This window comes from Stegodyphus dumicola, chromosome 8, assembly GCF_044657685.1.
Source record: "Stegodyphus dumicola isolate Sdum_Otavi_A_Nest chromosome 8, ASM4465768v1".
NCBI lineage: Eukaryota > Metazoa > Arthropoda > Arachnida > Araneae > Eresidae > Stegodyphus > Stegodyphus dumicola.
The window spans coordinates 136,965,638-136,985,348 of NC_140775.1; the positions used below are offsets into that span (position 1 = coordinate 136,965,638).

Sequence of the window (19,711 nt, forward strand, 5' to 3'; positions counted from 1 at the left end):
CTCTGTTTTAAACAGATATTAGAACAATTACATATTAACCCTCTGTGTGCTGCTCGATTTTGATACGTTCTGGTCCTGAAATATGGGGCATTTTTATTATTATTATTATTTTCACAGTCTTCATATATTACTATTCACATCTTTATAAACAAATTTAGAACAATGCAGGAATTTTAGTAGATTTTTAATTTTTAAAAAACATACAAAATGGCTCATGCAATTTTAGCGTGCATGGAATAAAAATATAAAGATACACAGGATCTTTTTGATTTTGATAAATACACATGCTAACTAATTTGCACAGATAATAATATTACTTATTATTATACAAAATGTTTTTATTGTGGTAAACTTTGAAACATGGCTCTAAACATAATCCAACTTTACATTCTTTACACCAAATGTGAGTCTCTTTACATATTTTTCCCATTGTTGTCTTTTTCAACACCTTGCCTTCTATGCTCCATTTTTATAGAACTTGGTGATATGTGGCTTACAAATTCTCTTCCTACAAGGTGAATAAAGTTCACTAGACTGTACTGATGAGCACATAGCAGAAGAGTATTTATCAAAGATTTCCTTAATCACAGCTAGCTTGAAATCAAAAAAGGATTATTTTGTGTTTATTGTATTTCTGCATATTATATACGAATTCCACATTGCTTGATCGAATACATAGAAAAATACTTTCTTGTAATATTTACGAAGTTGTTTTCGGGTACTACGGTAGTACAACATCTCCTGATCACATCTGTCAACACCACCCACTGTAAAGTTATGTGTAATAATAAATCCCTTTCGGCTATAGTTTTTCTTTTGTCATCCCTGAATAAACTGATATAGATAACACATCATGAAAAGAACTAAACATATTTACTATTTTCTTATCATTCCATAATGAAAGAAGCAACAGTGTTGATCGCATTTGGCTGTGAAGAAACAATAGTACTCCCTTACAATGATATAAGTCCGCAGTGCCATCTAGGTGCAAAACAACGCGTGAAATATGAATATTACAATATTCTCAGCCTACACGGAGAAAAAGCGTGATCCATATTGAAACTAAGAGAAATAAACTTACACACGCTATTTTCACGTGACCCGTATTACGAGACGGATTTCGCATCTCGTAGAAATCGTGGGGGCCGTATGTGAAGGGTTAAAAGGATCCAAAATATCCAATCTACCAAATATTCATGTCTTTTTTTATTTGATAATATTCCAAATATTTTACCCAATGTATATCTGTTTCCTTCTTTCTGTTTACTTTTCTGAGTTTGTTTGCTTTAACAAACAAATTATTATTCCTACAGATCAATCACCTACTCAAGTATCTGCTGATTTCTTAATTCTTCAACAGTACCCCTTACAACAAAAATTTTCTTTTGCTTCATGTAATCAACTTCTCCTATAAATCTTCTCTTTGTTTTTGAATTTTCAGATTGCATTAAAAATTTTTGTTGTTTTAAAAAACTGCATTTATTTATAACGTGCAGAAGTTTTCTGAGTACTGTATTTGCCTGCGTATAAGATACACTTTTTTCTTTGAAAATAGGTCCAAAAAACGGGTGTGTCTTATATGTCGATACTCAGTTTTTGATTTCATTCATTTCTGGAAATTTCCTCTATTCAGAGTTATGCGATTTTTTTTCTTGTTTCCTTGCAGATGGTGGGAATATTACAGTTATGTAGAGTTCAGTGAATGCGAATGCGCTGTCATCGATGATTACAGCTGGGTTTGTTTAAACTTTCCAGTTTTTGTGAATGATTTTTAAGTATGTGAAATTTTTTGTTCAATTTTCTTAAATTTGTTAGTAAGCTATGGCTCAAAAACAACATCGGCATTGCTATAACATAGCATACAAGCTACATGTCATTGTATATGCTAAAGAATATGGAAACAGGGCTGTGGAGAGGCATTTCAGGCTATCCCAAACTGAGAAAATGATAAGAACTTGGTGTAATCAGGAAGATCTAAAAAAAGCAATTCACAGTAAACATAATATACGAAGGGGAACTGCACAATGGCCTGAACTTGATGCACAGCTGAATACTTGGATGTTAGATTTCAGACCACAGAAAAGTGGGACTTTCAATCTCTACAAAAATGATTATTCATCAAGCGAAAGCGATAGTGACAATAAAGGGATTGCCGATTTTACTGGATCAACATCATGGTGTTCAAAATTCATGAAGAGAAACCAGCTATGTATGCAGACTAAAACAAAAATATCACAAAAGATGTCAGATGAATATGAAGAAAAAATTTTTGAATTTCATTGATTTGTCATTAATGCACAGAAACAGGAAATATGGATGAGGTTCCTACGACTTCTTTTGATGTGCCCTCAAACAAAACTGTAGATTTCAAAGGTACAAAAAGTGTTACTGTTAAAACTTCTAGGCACAGAAAAACTCACTACACAGCTTTTTTATCCTGCTGTGCTGATGGGACAAAAGTGCCCCCAACTATGGATTTTTAAAAGAAAGACACTACCGAAAAAAATCGTCAAAAGAAGTGTTTACACATGTTCATGCAAAAAGCTGGATGGAGGAGGAATGAAGTTACAGATAGATAAAATTTGGTGGAAGCACCCTGATGGACTGTTTAAGAAACCTACCCTACTAATCAATTTCGTTCTCACAGAACAGAAGATGTTAAAAATAACTAGTCAGCTTCAACCTTTAGATGTTTGAATCAATAAACCATTTAAGGGATTTATGAAGGAGAAGTGGAACAGCTGGATGCAGTCTTCAAATTTTGAGGTTACTCCATCAGGGAGAAGGAAGAGGCCTCTAGCACGTTGCAAGTTTCTGAATGGGTCAAAGCTTCATGGGATGCAGAGACAGTGGATAAATCATTTAAGAAGTGTGGCATTAGTAATGCACTGCATGGTACAGAGGACAATTTGTTGTATGAGGACTCAGATGCTGATTTAGAAGAGGTTTCAAATAACTCGTCATTAAGCTCTGAAGATAAGTGTCTGGGTTTTCATGAAGAAAATTAAAAGGTGTTCTCTTCCAGATAGATTAGATATTTGCAGAAAGTATTGTATTCCTTTATACATAAAATACTGTAAATTCATTTTAATGATCAGTAATAAAGTTTTATCCTTCAAAAATGTTTATAAAAAATCTGGTCTGTACATCACATGACTTCCTTGTACAGAGTATTAAATTATACACATGTTTTCTTGAATTTAATTTAAACTTATTGGATTGAATTAAATTTACTTTGTTGATAGCACATAAACTACAATAGAATCAATGCACTCTTTAAAATTTAGTATATTTGTTTACCATAGAAACACTCTGGCCCTAGGTTCACTTAACAGTGTTACATTTCATTCATTTTTTAACTCAGAATGCACAAATTTTAGATCATCTTAAGAATTATTTAGTCATTGCCACATGTTATGTTCAAATACTTTAATAAATCTAAAATGATGCATAAAAGAAACTACGCAAAGAACAAAAAAAAAAAAAAAAGTTTTCCATAGACGATTCAGTATTTCTCATTTAATTAATTCAGTTCTCACTTTGCGACAAGGCAAAAATACATAAAAACTCAAAATATCTGTATTGAAAATTATGAAGTAAATCTTAAACACTTAGTTCCTTGAATAAATTCCAGAATGGATTACGCATGATTTAATTCACAATAATAAAAGAAGGCATTATCTCTGTTATTGCAAAGCTTACTTTCTCTAGCAACAACTCTACTATTCTGCTGTTTCAAATGTAAACAGAACAGCTTAAACAACTTTTAAATTGCTGATAACTCCACAGATATTCCATGCAGATTTACTAAAGGCATAATAACCTTAACAGGAAGATAAGAAGAACAACATAATTCAATCATTTTTTAAAGAAGAAAAAAAAAAAAAAAAAAAAAACACAATTTACAAACATATAAGAATAAAGAAACTGAGATTACTGAGCTGAGTAACAGAGTGGATATTATATATATACATATATTTATATACCTTTGGTGCGGCCGATTGCAACCAAAATACGAGGTGCACATCTACATGTTAGAGCAATCCTACATACAAAATTTCAACGTTCTGAGGCTACTCGTTTTTGAGTTATGCAAGATACATACATACGCACAGACACCATGAAAAATTCTCTTCAGAACTCATTTTAAATCAGTTCTATAATTTTTTTTTTGGGGGGGGGAAGAATCCTTTATTCTCTCCTTACATACGGATGTTGTGCAAAAATATCATTAAATTTCATTCAATATTGGTCAAAATGGATATTTTCATTGAAATATGATACCTGAAGTTTTTCGCAATTACAATACTTCCTTTACACTTCGTAAAAGGAAGTAAAAATGGGTGCATCTTATACGCCACAAAATATGGTAATCCTTATTTAATAATTTATATCAATAGATTATAAGATACACAATCATATTTCATCTATTCAAATATTTGTTGATTTTGAAAAGTAGAAACATTACAGTGTGATAATCATTTAAAAGTATTTTTAAAATATTCAATAGATGAACATATTTTTTTAAAACCAAATTAAATGTAAAAGCCTAGATATCTTAAGCAATTATTTATACAGTAAGACCCCGCTTGACGCGGGGGATACGTTCCATCAAAGTAGAGCGTAATGCGAAACAGCGCTAAGTGAAGCTATCTTAACATGTAAATAATGGGGTTAGGGGAAGACGGATAAAAAATGGTTAGGTATTAAATTGAATAATTTTTTTTAATAAAAATAAAATCAAACATTTATTTCTTACAAAAATAAAAAAAAAATATAAACGAATATGCTTTTAAAAACAAATAAAATTCTCAGTCAGATCATTCAGTCTATTCTGGGTTTCCAATTTTCTGCCTTTTTGTTAAGAAGGCATTATGATAGATTGGCTTAATGGCATATTGATTTCAATTTCATAGTCAATCCATATAGAGAGTCGTTTTTCCACTTCCTCTATAATGTTATTTCTAGAACGGGTAATTCTAGTTGCAGAGCTTGACGTAGTTGCAGTTGCCGATGACAGTATTTTTTCTTTATTCTTAAAAATTGTCCTTATTGTTGAAGTTGCCAAATTCAATGCAGCACTAATTTGAGATTGACGTTCACCAGAATCTTATCTTCTAATCACTAGCATTTGAGTTTCCAGTGAAATGCTTTTTCTGGTTGCTTTCTTTTCTTGTTTTTTATTATCACCCATGATAAAAAATAAAGATCATAATATTTGTCACTGTATTAATCGTTATAGTATTATATAAATTTAAACTTACAATAATGTTAAAAAATGTTTCAAATGATAAAAATGCGTCCACCAAGCAAGAAACACAACTACACTGTTTCGGATATGTTATTTGGAAACCTAGCGCTGCGCGCAATTTCGGAGAATCCCCGGGTTGAAATAAAAGAGCACTAAACGAAACAGCGTTAAGGGGGGTCTTACTGTAGTTGCTTTAAATATATATATATATAGAGAGAGAGAAAGACCGATATACAGGGTGATTATAATTAAAGTTGCGATTTTAAAACATTCTAATTTTAGAACTACAGGTCAGAATGACTTTGTATTTCCCCAGAACAATCCTGAGGCAATGGAATTTTGTTTAGCAAAGGAAAAAAGAATAGTTCCAGATTTTGTCGATAGATGGTGCTGTCAGTGTTCACATTGCTATTGTGGATGTATAACCAAAAGGAAACAACAGACTCCAAGAGTTTACAACAGTTTTGTTTGTGAAAAAACAAGAATACGTATTTACAGAGGAAACAGTGTTAGTGATAAGAGAAGCTTCACGAAACAAACACCTTATGGATGATTAATGCATAAATTCTTCAATATGCTCTCCTCCTTGTTCTGCTGCTAACTGGAAGTGCAACACAACAGATCAGAGGATTCCACAACAGATCAGAGGGTATCCATGCTGATGCTATGAATGTGGTGTGTAATGCTTGCCTCCAAGTCAGTCAGATTCGCAATATGCCCACTATAAACAACATCAGGCTTCATACACATTTCTGGACATGGAAATTAAGTACTTTTAAGGGCCATTAATGAAAAAAATTAAGGACCTATGAGCAAATGGGAACTAAATAAATTCAATTAAAAATATTATCTATGGCTGAACTTCGCTTTTGCAATACCATCCTAAAAATAAAATAGATCCACAAATAGAATGCATTATTAATAAAGGTAACTTGATTAACATACTATTAATAAATTTGAGAATAAAATAAACTTTATGAAATTTATCTATTAGCATTAAATATTTTATACTTATAATAACTGGATATATTTGAAATAAGGTAAGTGACATTTTATTTAGACTTTTCTAACAGTTAGCCTTATGTTGATTTTTTTTTAATGTCTCATTTTGTCACATAGTTGCGAGTGTAGAAGTTAAGTAAATAGTAAGTAGATTTTATGTCAAGCAACACAGGTTAAAATGAGAAGTAAAATCATAATCAGCATGATTTAAAACAAAAGACTGGCTGCTGTCACCCTTCCTGCTTGCCTAGAGAGATACCTGCTAATCAGAAGAAATCTAAAAGGCCTGATATAAGCACGGTTGGCAAGTTTTGAAAGTTAGCTGGACTCTATCTGACGAGTTAGTGTCGTAGCTCAGTGGCATAGCGAGGGGGGCAAGGAGGTGCATGATGCTCCGGGTGCCGATCGTAGAGGGGCGCCAAATGGTCTCCAAAGAAGATTTTCTGGAAAATTTCAGTTTTTATTTTAATCGATTTCTAGAAAATATATTTAAAATTAATAACTATCCTAATATAATTAATTATTCATTTTCTTGATTTGTCTGATAAAATGTGTAATAAAATGTTTGCAGTACATCAATCAAAACGTTCTTTCTGACCACTTTATTTCTCCAAAGTAGAGAGATATTTTTATTTTCTTAAACGAAGTGCACGTATATCTCACACTTTTTATTTTAAACCGATAACACAACCTTGTTCCGAATTTCTCAAACATATCCAGTTTCCAAAATCACAGACTAAATTTGCATATTCCCAACTTTGTAAATGTTGTAATTTTCTTTTATAATCTCTTCTATTTCCTTTTGTTAAAAAAGGTTGTCGATTATATGGTTATTTCATACTGAACTCACAATATCCCCTAATTGGTTTGAGCAGTAAATGTGACTGTAAGATGTTACTTCGCAGTAGAAAAGAAATGGAAGCTAAAACTCCACTACAGATCTATAGAGAAAATGTTTTTTCAAATCTACAAGTCGCACTTCAAATACTACTTACTATTTCATTATCAAATGCTAGCTATGAATGTTTGTTCAGCAAATTAAAATAAATTTTAACATACTTATAATCAATGATGGGACAAGATCCCCCAAGTCATTTGCATTTTTTTTAAGTGTGGAAAGATAAAAATTTGAAAGGATCGACTTTGATGAAGTAAACGATTAATTCGCTTCATCCAAGGTAAGCAAAATGTATACACAGTAATTAATTGTACTCATGCATTATAATATTATTAATAAATATAAGTACCCGACCAAGTCGAGGTGCAAGTGATTGAAGCGAGATGAGGGCAAATTAAAATTTTCAAGTTGGCTGGTGGTGTGTCTGACAATTTTAGATCTTTGGCACTCCAAGCCCGAACGTGTCCAGTTGGCTATGTTCTTTTGCATGCTACGCCATACGAAACCTTGCTGTATCAGTTTGCCAGGATGTGACAGACAATGTAACTGACTAAAAATGGCATGGCAAAACCTGGAGGGAACAAACATAAGGTTGAAATCTTGAATCCTGAACATTACAATAAAGTGATTTTCCAGGTGACAGCTGCATAAGCTGCAAGTTCAGATTGGTGGAAGATTTGCTTTTCAAGAGGGTTTGTAGTTCTGAATCCTGGTGTTGTTCATCCACAAGGGCAGCAAAGTTTATTGGCGTAGGAACGGCTAGTTCTTCAATACAAGACAAGTTGTCTGCAACAATATTCCGCGAAACCTCAATATAACGGGTATCTGTTGAAAATTGCCCTATGAAGTCTAGGTGTCTCATTTGATGAGGAGAAGCTTTATCCGAACGCTGTTGAAAAGCATAGGTTAAGGGTTTGTGATCTGTGAAGATTATGAAAATGTGTCCCTCTAGCATATGTCGAAAATATTTGACAGCTTCATAAATTCCTAATAATTTGTGATCGTAAGTACTGTATCTGGTTTATGCTGGTAAGAGTTTTTTAGAAAATATGAAAGTGGTCTCCATAATTCTTGATCTTTCTGTTGTAAAACTGCTCCTATACCTGTTGTCGATGCGTCAATGTGTAGAGACATTAGGTTATTATTTCTAAGCAGAAGAGATGAAAAATATGCAAAAACTTTGCCGGGAATCGAACCACGGACCTCTAGAGTACCTGCTCAGCATGCAGAAAAACTAGACCACGAAGGTACGCTAGGAAAGCGGGAGAAATACCTTATAAACGTAGAGTGATAATGTCTTAAATGCAGAAGGATACTGCAAATTTGTTGCCGATATTAAATCATTTTTGCATTTTTGGAACGCTTTGCGAGATTCTGTGGTCCAGGTTATAATACGTTTATCATTTTTCTTTCTTCCAAACAAAAAAGAATTTAGAGGTGCTTGTATGGTTGCTGCATGAGGTAAGAAATGTCGACAACAATTGAGCATAGCAAAAAATCTTTTCAAGTTCTTCACTGTAGATGGTTCAGGCATATCGTGGGTAGTGGTGACCAAGAAATTCATGACCAAGAAAGGATACTCTTGGTTGGCCAAAAACGCATTTGGACGGATTAAGACTGACATTGTACCTTTTAAAATGTTCAATTGTTCTCAAATGTGATAGATGTTCTTGCTCTGAAGAGGAGGCGATTAAGACGTCATCAAAATAAGGTACAGAAAAGTCGAGGCCGATTAACACCTGATTCATGAAGACAGTTTTTGGAATATCAGCTGGGTTAACGGGCACTTGGTGATACGCCCGCTCAAGATCAAGTGTCGTAAAAATCTTTTTCCTCTAAAACTTGCATACAGTCTTGAATGTGCAGGACTGGGTAATGATCAGGAATTGTAGCTGTATTTAAATGGCGATAATCGCCAATTACCATTTCGTTTCTGAACTAGATGGAGCGGACTGGCCTATAAACTTTTTGAAGGATGGCAAATTCTCTGTTCCATCATGTATTAAAATTCCTCTTTGGTGGCTTTAAGCTTGTCCAGAGGTAAGCATCTTGGTTTAGCGGCAATTGGAGGTCCATTAGTTTCAATATAATGTAGTACATCTTGCTCGGGTTTGGAAATACCCATAACTGGAAGCGTGATTGTAGGGAATTCTCTGAGAAATTGATGCCATGGGGAGTTACCCGAAATCAGTTAATGCTTGACTATTGCGAATTACTCCTGGATCAGTTAAGTTGATTGTGGAATCTATCAAACGGCGATTCTTAAGATCGACAAGCAAAGAAAATTTTTATAAAATGTCAGCGCCAATAACAGGACTTATAACAGTAGCAATAATGAATGGCCATTGGAAGTTGCAGCACAATCCTAAATCAAAAAATATCAGGTGTTTACCAAAAGTTCGAATAGGAGTTATATTTGCTGCATAAAGTTGTAACTTGGTAAGTGCTTTTTTTCGTGAAAATGTGATGGAATGACAGAAACATCAGCCCCAGTGTCTACAAGAAACCTTAGGCCCGAATTCTTATCGATGACGAAAAGGCGAGCAAAATTTCGGCCGCTGTCGTTCGCGACTTCAAGCGACGGCCCTTCTCGTTTCCCTGGTCGTTATAACGACACGGTGGACGGCATTTCTTTGCCTTGTTTCCAAATTTGTGGTGGTAAAAACAAATACCTGTAGGAGGGCTTTCAGAATGTTTCCTCAGTGGGCTACGACGTGTACTTCGACCACGTGGTGCGGAGCGATTATGCTGAAAAGGTTCAGCTTGGATGGCTACTAACTGAGCAACCTGTTTGGACAGATCATCAATTTGAGCCTGTAATGCCACAATACCTGGACCAGGAGGCTGCACTGCATGTATTTGCACTGGAATGGCCAGCTCATGAATTTTATCAGCGGTTTCGGGAAAAGTTTTAAGTGGCTCGCTACTGGACACTAAAATGGTTTGCATGTTAGATGGGAGTCTATTCATACATAATGTTTTAAGAATGTTATCTGTTAGGTTACCGGCGGCTAAGTCAGACATTTTAGACAGCAAATGAGAAGGCCTCATATCGCCCAACTGTAAATCGTGCAACAGCAGCTTGATTTTAACTGTCTCGGATTCTTTATAAACAGAAATAATTTTTTTTTTTTTTAAAGATTTGTATTTGTCTGTCACTGGTAGATTCAGAACTTTTTCATGAGCTGATTGCAATTCCTCTGATTCTAACGTGGCGATCACTGTATAAAATTGAGTTTCGTCGGCAGTAATGTGACTCAATTTAAACTGCGCATCCAATTGAATGAACCATAACGATGGGTCTCGGCGACAAAAAAGCGTTGGCTTTACTGCCACTCGCACCAATTGTGAAGCAGCATCATTGTCAACCACTTTAGATCAATCAAATATGCACAATAATAATATGTATAGAATATGCACAATAATAATATGTATAGAAAAATAATCAATATGTATATAGTGAGACAGTTTCTTGGTGCTTGAAATCAGAGAAACTGCCAGCTGAAATGCAGCCGACGATACATATATCCGCTGAAATTATGACAGAAATATGTTGACTCACCGGAATGCGGCACAATGCTTGAAATCACAGGTGAAATTTCTTACTTGCATCTCATGACACTGGATAACTTACTGCTCAGAATTTTGACATATAAACTCCATATTCGTGCAACATTGAAGGTTGCTATTCGTAATAAATATGGGTCACCAATTATGGTAGTACAATTTTTTGAGACAGATCATTAAATAATTATAACAATTGAATAGAATAAATATCATTTTGTTTTTGGTACTATGGGTTACTAGACTGGCAGAGTTGAGTTGTAGTAGGCAAGTTGCCACATATCTATTTATCTATAATGTATATTAAACTTTTAATTGTTTAAAAACTGTACTTTTTAGAAACACTTATATAAATATGTAAAATAAATAACAGGTTTTTAACTTTCTAGATCATCATATGTGTGATTTTTTCACCGACACAGATTCATTTCTGAATCTAAGGCTAGTGTAGTTAGGTAGTGACTATTCTTAATATATTTTTGAGTATTTTATGGCAGATTGAGCATTTTATTATTATTTGCATTATTTTCTTAGTACGAATATATTCTATACATTATATTACTGAAAGTTTTTTTTGTTGGGGGGGGATGTCAAAAAGGTATTTTGCCCCGGGCGCCAGTTATCCTTGCTACTAAAGCACCAGAGGTGATAAGTTGTTTTGCATTATTTTAACTCTCACTAGATGCAAAAAATATGTTTTACGTGAATTTTTACATTTTTATGTTTTATTTTGTGACTATGGTAAGGGTTAATGAAAGGCAATAACTTGCTTTAATATGCAGAGATAATTTTTAAGGTAAGCAGTTAGTTGTAAGTAATTAAATTAGGTATTAGATAACCTTAGTCATTATGGATTTACAAGGCCACTATTAAATTTTATTTATTTTTTTAACAATTTTTGTTAAAAAAGCCTTTTTAAAGTCACAATCTAATAAAATTTCACAGCTTTAAATACATGTAATTTATGATATTGATTCTTAAACTATATTAGGATAATTACACATTAAAAGCTACAAACCATTTATGTTTTGTAACAACAATACTCAACAAAATATTTATGCATCTTTTTAATTTTAAACCTTCCCAGACATTTTGGCTAATTTATATAGATTTCCTTCTCTTTAGGCATCTTTTCTAACAATCAGAAATTTGTCTCAGTATTAAAAAAACAGTGTCCTCATTTTTTTTTTCCGTGTTTTATCTCCTAGCCTGTCAACTCTCCACAATGTACCTATGAGGATTTTACTTGAGCTGGTAAAAGTTAAATAGTCCAAAACCCCCCAACAGATATGAAGCAAATGATTGCTATGTCTGAAAGTAACTACAAAGTCAGACATGTTTAAATAAGCTTCTTATTTAAAAAAGAACTTCGAACATAAAGCATGTACTTATGCTAACAAAGTCAATTACAGCTTGTGGTGATGTAATTAAACAAGAAGGGTCAAATTCAAACTACAAATATGGACTAGTGGTCAAAGACTAAACAATTTAATTTCATTTTAAGCTGGCTCAGTAACTCTATCACTATAACAAATTCAAATGTCGGTAGCGGTAATGCAAAGATGAATAATTACAAATTATAAGAGCTGGCAGAATCTAATGCAGGGAACAAGTGGAGGTCAGAAACACACTCTTTATGCTCCAAAAAACCTCAGTCTAAAACTGTCTAAGTGATTTGCATTCTGGTGAGAAAATAGAAATGGGAAATTATAGTAAAGCCTGAAATTGTAAACAATTGGTTAATTTACGTAATGCAGTCAAAAGTCGTTAACTCGGACACCCATAATTCGAAATGATCTATAATCCAGACCTCAAAGCTACAAACTTTCTGCGCATGCATTGCATTGAAGCATGAGCATAGGTGTTCACGCATGCGCGTAAGACCCTTATGGCTGCGCATAATACGTTTATGCATGCACGTTTAATGTATAACAGACGGTATAAGCTAAAATGATCTATTTCAGTTAATGTTGCAGATTGCGTTGTTCCTTAATCTTCGAATTGGATCCGCCTTATTATTTTTTGCAGACTGTTAGAGCAGTTTTATAAAAGTAAGCTTGAACTTTCAATTATGTCAAATAGAATTTCCGATGCTGGAGCTCCCAAAGGATCTACAAAGCGAAAGTATGCTTCGATGTCCATCAAACAAAAAGTGGAATTGCTTCAAAAAAAGGATAAAGGCATATCCTTTGTTTCTCTAACCATTCCGAAATCTGTTTATCAATTTCACGCTGCTCTGCGGGGGGGGGGGGAGACGTCGCAGTGCCCAATGAACTGGAAGTTGATCTGTCAGCATTATCCTCATCTTCAGGGCAGATGTTTTTATTTTATTTGGCTTATAATTCCTTACTAAATGTAGTGTTTCCTCTCGATGTACTCCAATATGATTTAAATCAATTTCCTCATCATTATAAATATCACGAATACGCATAAAATAGTTTTCTGGTTTCAATTTTCTAATTTCGACTATGCGTAATGTATGCTTTACGCATGCACGCGTTGAAAGAAATGTTTAATAAAGTAAACAAATAAATATTAAGCTTTTTTTTTTTTTTTTTTTTTTTGGTAAATTTTGATACCATTTAGATCATAATTGTTCTTTATTTCATAAATTACGGTTTCATATTTTTAATTTTATAATTTCTGCATGCCATCTTACCAGATTTAAACTAATGATCTATAATTCGGAAAAATCGATAATCCGGAATTGCCGAAGTCACGACGAGTCCGGATTAACGACTTTTGACTGTAATAACTGTACATATCTTTCAAGGAATAATTTTCGTTCTCTTTATGTATTCAGTTTCCTTCTTTCACATTTCCTTTTCATTTTTAGATTTAATTAAAGATTTCTGTTCTTCTAAAAAAACTAAATGCATTTAGAATGTATAGGAAAAGCTGCTAATTTTATTTCTCCAGTAATATGAAATATATATGGTAAGGTGCAGTTACAGAGCTGGTGTAGCATAATTTTTAGCGTTTAGTGACACACTGAGCAACAAAATCTAGGAATAGCAAAACTTTTAGAATTTAGAACAGGCATTGGAAGCACAATTTAGAAAAGCACCAAGCCGCAGAATTTAGGATCCACAGAGATTGCATCAGGTAGGAAAATGCATAGTATGATGCATTAAGACATATTAGATGAATCTTTTAAATTGTCAGTTTTCAATTTCTTTATTAATAAAAAACTTCTTTTCTATAATCCCTGTCCATATGATATATTTTTACATTTTCCATGCTTGTGTCTAGTTAAAAGTACAGAAAATGACTGGAAGATCTAAATGTTAAGAAAAATATTCTAGTATCAGAAGTAAAATATTCGACTATTATGTTTTCATTGTTCTTCCAGACATTCTCCAAAAAGTAAGAAATTATGTGTTAATACCATGGAGACATTTATCATTTTGTCACATTTTTCTGGAATCTTCTAGAATTGTGGGTCTATAAATCTTTCTAAATTTTCAAGCTGCACGGTCTAAAATCCTAAAGAAAAATTATCCCTACCAATTCAGTAACAGCAAAAGGCCAGAAATATTTAAAAACAAAAAAAACAAAAAAAGAGGGAAAAAGTGTAAAATTAATTTTATAGAGAAAACTGATGCATATTCTGAGACAACCACATGGGAAAACTCTTACCATGAAAAATTAAAAAGACATTTTTAATTAATTACATAACTATTTTGCTATTCCTAAGAACTGTTTTGTAAATTGTGCTGTTATAGCATTATACCTTGCTCACTTTTCAGATTCAAAATATTGTATAATAAGTGGCCAAAATAGAATTTATTATATGACAGCAAAATTTAAAAATGCTTTACTTGAATATTATTTCTTAAATATAATTACAATACACTACCATCATTTTAATGAAATTTAATCAATGTTATAATGTTCTAAAAAGGAACCGTCTAAAAATTCCCAGATCTCGGAATTAAAAATTTTCTATGGAACCTCATCTTAAAATCGCCAAAATGTTGATAAGCTACCAAATTTAGAACCGTTTAATAAAAGAATTTACAACCCCAACGGCGAAAAGTTGTTTAAGAGTTCTTCAATAGAAAAAAAGAAATAATTTCGAAATGCTTATGCTTGACTTCTTGCTCAGAAACTCTATACCATAATTTATATTAGAAATAGGAACAAATTAAAACCCATGAACACATTTACCCATTTTCAAAAGACAACCATATTTGTCAGCGAATCGCCAAAAATATTCCTCCAAAATGCTAATCCACACTCAAAATGACAGTTGCAAAAACAAACAGAAATTTCAGATGATTAAAATTAAGTACCTCCTGCCTATTTTAGCCGAAATTAAGGACTTTTAAGGACCAAAAATCGATTCCAAAATACTTAAGGACTTTTAAGGGAAGGACTAAGGACTTTTTTTACATTGTTCAAGATTCAAATATATAAAGATAAAGGTACTCTTAAGGACCATTTGGAGGCTGAACATTCTTTAGATATCTCCAAAGCCAAAAGTTACAAGGATTTAAGTCAAGAGGGCATGGTGGTCATCTGCTGGAAAATGGTGGTTTATGATTCAGAGATGATAGCCTCTGAAATGAGCGATCATTAGCTGCTTCACACCAGTACCAATGTGTAGAGGAGAATCAATCTTGCATGAATATTGTGCGATCCACACATAAATGTTGCTGAAGTGCCAGAATGACATGGTTATGCGAAAGTGCTTCATACTGCTTGCCAGTAACGGCTTAGGTTAGGGGGACTGCAGATGAGATCTGGAAGAACCACACAGTGACTTTTTCAGAGTGAAGAGATAATTGCTGTAGTGGGAACAGATTCTCAGTTGCCTATATCTTACAATTTTGCATATTTACAGAACCTTGCAAATGGAAATGAGTTTCGTCAGACCACAGAATGGTCCAAAAGCATTCATTATCCACTTCCATCCCAGCTAGAAAATGTAATGCAAATGATACACGTGCTTCCAGGTCAGCAGGTAGCAACTGCTGCACATGAGTTATCTTATATGGATAACAGCACAAGATGTTCCATAGGACTTTATACACCATACTGATAGGGTTATCCAACATTCGGGCAATTCCCCGTGCACTGCTGATTCCTGCATCACTGTTTATCTGTTCTTGCAAGCTGTGGCCACATTTTCCACTTGCTGCCGAAACTGGTTTTCATCCTCTACCTCATTTCACGTCAAATGAACTAGTCTCTTCAAATTTATCTATCATCTTCCAAAGGCCATGCCTTTTAATGTCCTCGAACTTCCTGATAGCTGTTAATGCACAGTCTCCATTCTGATAGAAAAGCTTCACGAGAAGAGCATGGTCCTTCTTCATCAGAGTCATGATGAAGCACTCAGGCAAAATGTTATGCGTGTTGTTAGTACTCTGTATTTTTATTTTAACCATGTCTGCAGTGTGCATGTTACGTCTTAGTAATTTGCATACCAACAGCAATGCGAAAGATGACAGCGCCATCTATCGGCATATTATGAAACTATTTTTTCCTTCTCCAGACAAAATTCCATTGTCTCACGACTGTTCTAGTAAAATATCAAGTCAATCTGAGTTTAAAGTCATTTTGAAACATTCTGTAATCTTAAAGTTAGAGCATTTTGAAATTGTAACTTTAATTATGATCACCCGTAGATATATATACCACTCATATTTTATTAATCTATTGAAATATTTAAAAAATAACATCATTAAATAGTTTGTTAAATAATTACAGTCTTAATATTTTAATAAAAATTAATGAATGTTTTAGTAAATGCTTGTTAATTATCATTGTAACAATTATAATATTGTTTAAAGATTGTATTAAATTATATTGTTAAAGATTCAAATATATAAAGATAAAGGGTACTGAATGAATTTGTCTTAAATTTTTTTATACAATTAATATACCCAGTGTTATAATTTTTGATGATTTTCCAACAAAAACTGCAATTAAAATATTTTTTAGCCAGATTTAATTAAACAAAGTCGATCTGTTCCTAAGAATTTGGCAAAAGTAATTTTGCCATATATTAAAAATATACATGCTTGGTTAATTTAGTATAACGTTCAAATTTTAAAACTTGAACCTACGCTCCTGTAGATACACATTAAAGAAATGTACAGTGCATACTTTTTAATTCTATTCCAGATTTAAAGTTTCAGAGAGAAGTATTTTCATTTTTTATCTCTACTTGCCTGTTTTCAAAGTAGATAATTCCTGAATGTGGTAGCCATATTTAAGGTCTCCTCAAAATCAAATACTAATTCCCAGCCATTTTTTATGGCTATGATACACACACATAGCAAGTTACACAGTAACTTGCGGCTGGACTGGAGATAACGGTTCAGTCACCAAGTGAAGCGAAATCACGCCAAATTTCTTAAATTTCATGATAAAACGCTTTACTCCATTTTGCTACTGTCTTAAAAATGGTATATGATATTATGAAAACTTTTAATATTGTTGATCCTATAAAATGAATAGTTATTAAAATACTTTAGGTGCAGAATCGCCCACTTATTTGTTTGGCGCTTTTCACAAGAGTAAGAAGAATTGTATTTTTGTCAATTTTCTGTGCATTTTTAAGTGAAAATAGGTCGATGTGTACATGGATAAAGTCAAGGGAGTGCGCAATGCCATTTTTATGCAATTCTGGGATGTTTGTTTAAGTGAAAATAGGTTGATGTGTACATGGATACCGATTATATGCAATTCTTAAAAACACACCAAGCAGTGGGTGATTCTGCACTTCCCCCCTTTTTCGTTGTTTTTCTTGAAGTTCTGTTTTAGCTATTTTTGCATGTTTACAGATTGTTTAGATATTTTTGCATGTTTACATGATCTATTTTTTTGCAAGTTTACAGAATTAATCCAAATTCGCAACCATCTAATATGGCGATATGATGAGTTAGCTATTTTCTAAAACGCGTGAGAACAACAGATTTGGCGACTTGGCAATTTTTTTAAAATGCGTCAAACTGGACCATAAAATCTAGTTTTACCATAACTTGCTATCAATAATTGATAAAACAGAGATCTGACAGAAGAAATATAAGATAAATTGAAAAGTTCATGAAATTTCATAGAACAGATGCATGAGCCAACAGTTTCAGTCTAATAATAGCTTTGTTCCCAATGATAAAAACTTATATATGTATTAACTCCATAAATTTTAGCTCATCTTCACAAGGTAGACCTTAAGAATCAGAAGTGCCTGGATGAATGCATGTGCATGCATGAACATGTCATAAGTGCTTGGATACAACATAACAACTTATGCTTGGATGAATGCATGTGATCATAAGTGCATGGTTTCATTTTAATACCTAGTGTGCTTAGATGCTTAATGCTAAATGTGCTTAGATGCCTAATCGCAAGTGTGCTATTACCTAATCGCAAGTGTGCTATTACCTAATCCCAAGTGTGCTATTACCTAATGCAACAATCTTTGAAACAAGCATATGACTATATAAGCATCAATGAAGTGCATTTTGTATTCTGAAAACATTTAAGATATATACAAACTGAATTAAATAGTGATAAAACAGGCATAGAAATAGTACCATATTAAATAACATATTACACTTCAAAATGCTAAATAGTCTTTTTTTAATTATTATTTTGAAGTTTCATAGTCCTAATAAATGGAAGATCACAATTAAGAAGATACCTCATTTTTGTATGTCTCGGTGAGCTTTAAATTTTCATTAAGGACAGAATGGTGATTTGAAATCATCTCATTCACATCATCTTTATTCAAAATTCCATCAGCCTAGAAAATAAAAGCAGCAGCACATAAGATGAAAAACAAAAAAATATGATACCATTAAAGGATTTACAATTTATGTGCAATTCACAAAAAGCATGATATCCTTGTTCAACTCAACAATAATAAATAAAAAAAAAATTTTAAAAAAATTAAACTAATAAAACACACAATAAATGCCTTACTTAATGCTAATCACAATTAAACAAAAATTACACACAAGAAGCTGTATAGATCTAAGAGAATTATATTAAATAATTCTGAATTCAGAAAAGCAAATAATTCAATAGTAACATACAATTCTTTACGAACGCTAAATCAAATTACTTTAACAAATTAAACAAAAAAATTAAAACAAAATTTAGATATTACAAAATAAATAAACATTCTAGAAATGTTTAACAACATAATCCAAAATAATCTTTTATAGGATTTTAATATCTTCTTTATAATTTTCAAGATGCTATTAAATGAATATCCAGTAAGATTACAAGAACATGTAAAAGATTACAGTTTGAGATAAAACATAAACCAGGGAAAAAACTCAGCTAATGCAATATCAAATAATTTACAGGTGATGAACTTATGAACTTGATTTCTTTGAAAGAATAACAGAAGTCTGTGTTGGTATGGTTGTAGAACGTATTTCAATGTCTGAAGGAAAAAAAGAAAATTTATTAAAGGTAAATGGCCAGATGCATAATCTATGATTCCAGAATTAGCAAAACAATATCTTAATTTCAGAGATGAACTGTCAGAAGCAAATGGATTAAAATTTAAAAATTCCTATGTAATTGTACCTAGAAAATAAGTAAAATTTATCATGATCATTTAGAAGTGGGAAAATGCAAAAATAAAACTACAGAGATACTATGTTGACCAAGAAAGTCAAACTAAATTGAAGATTTGGTTCTTAATTGTCTAACATGTCACAGTTTCCAAAAGCTAACAATAAAGAACCAATGATACTTGTCTCTTTTACTTTAAAGTCAGAGATTATCTTGTAGACTTTGGAAGATTTATCAAGTGTAGCAGTGACAAGGCACATTATTCCCAAAACAGCATATTTCAATAATAGCCCACCACATAATTGAAAAAAAAAAAAAAAGAAAAAAAAAAAGAAAAAGAAAAAAAAAAAAAAAAAACCTACAGAATTTTCAATTAAGTAAAATTCTGAAAGCAAAACTTCTAAGTCCAAATTAATCACATTAAAATATGGTATTGTTGAAACTGTTAATTGAAAGTT

General features: G+C 32.6%; 1 protein-coding gene across 3 annotated transcripts in view; it reads right to left on the reverse strand.

Moving 5' to 3' along the window:
* The window catches only part of LOC118202984 (2-oxoadipate dehydrogenase complex component E1), a 173,626-nt gene that overhangs the window by 83,891 nt on the left and 70,024 nt on the right, over positions 1-19,711 (reverse strand). For all 3 annotated transcript variants that reach the window (XM_085822464.1, XM_085822462.1, XM_085822465.1), the window contains exon 13: positions 18,370-18,471. In XM_085822464.1, coding sequence (XP_085678590.1) covers positions 18,370-18,471 — 102 coding nt within the window. The remainder of the gene's footprint in view (positions 1-18,369; positions 18,472-19,711) is intronic.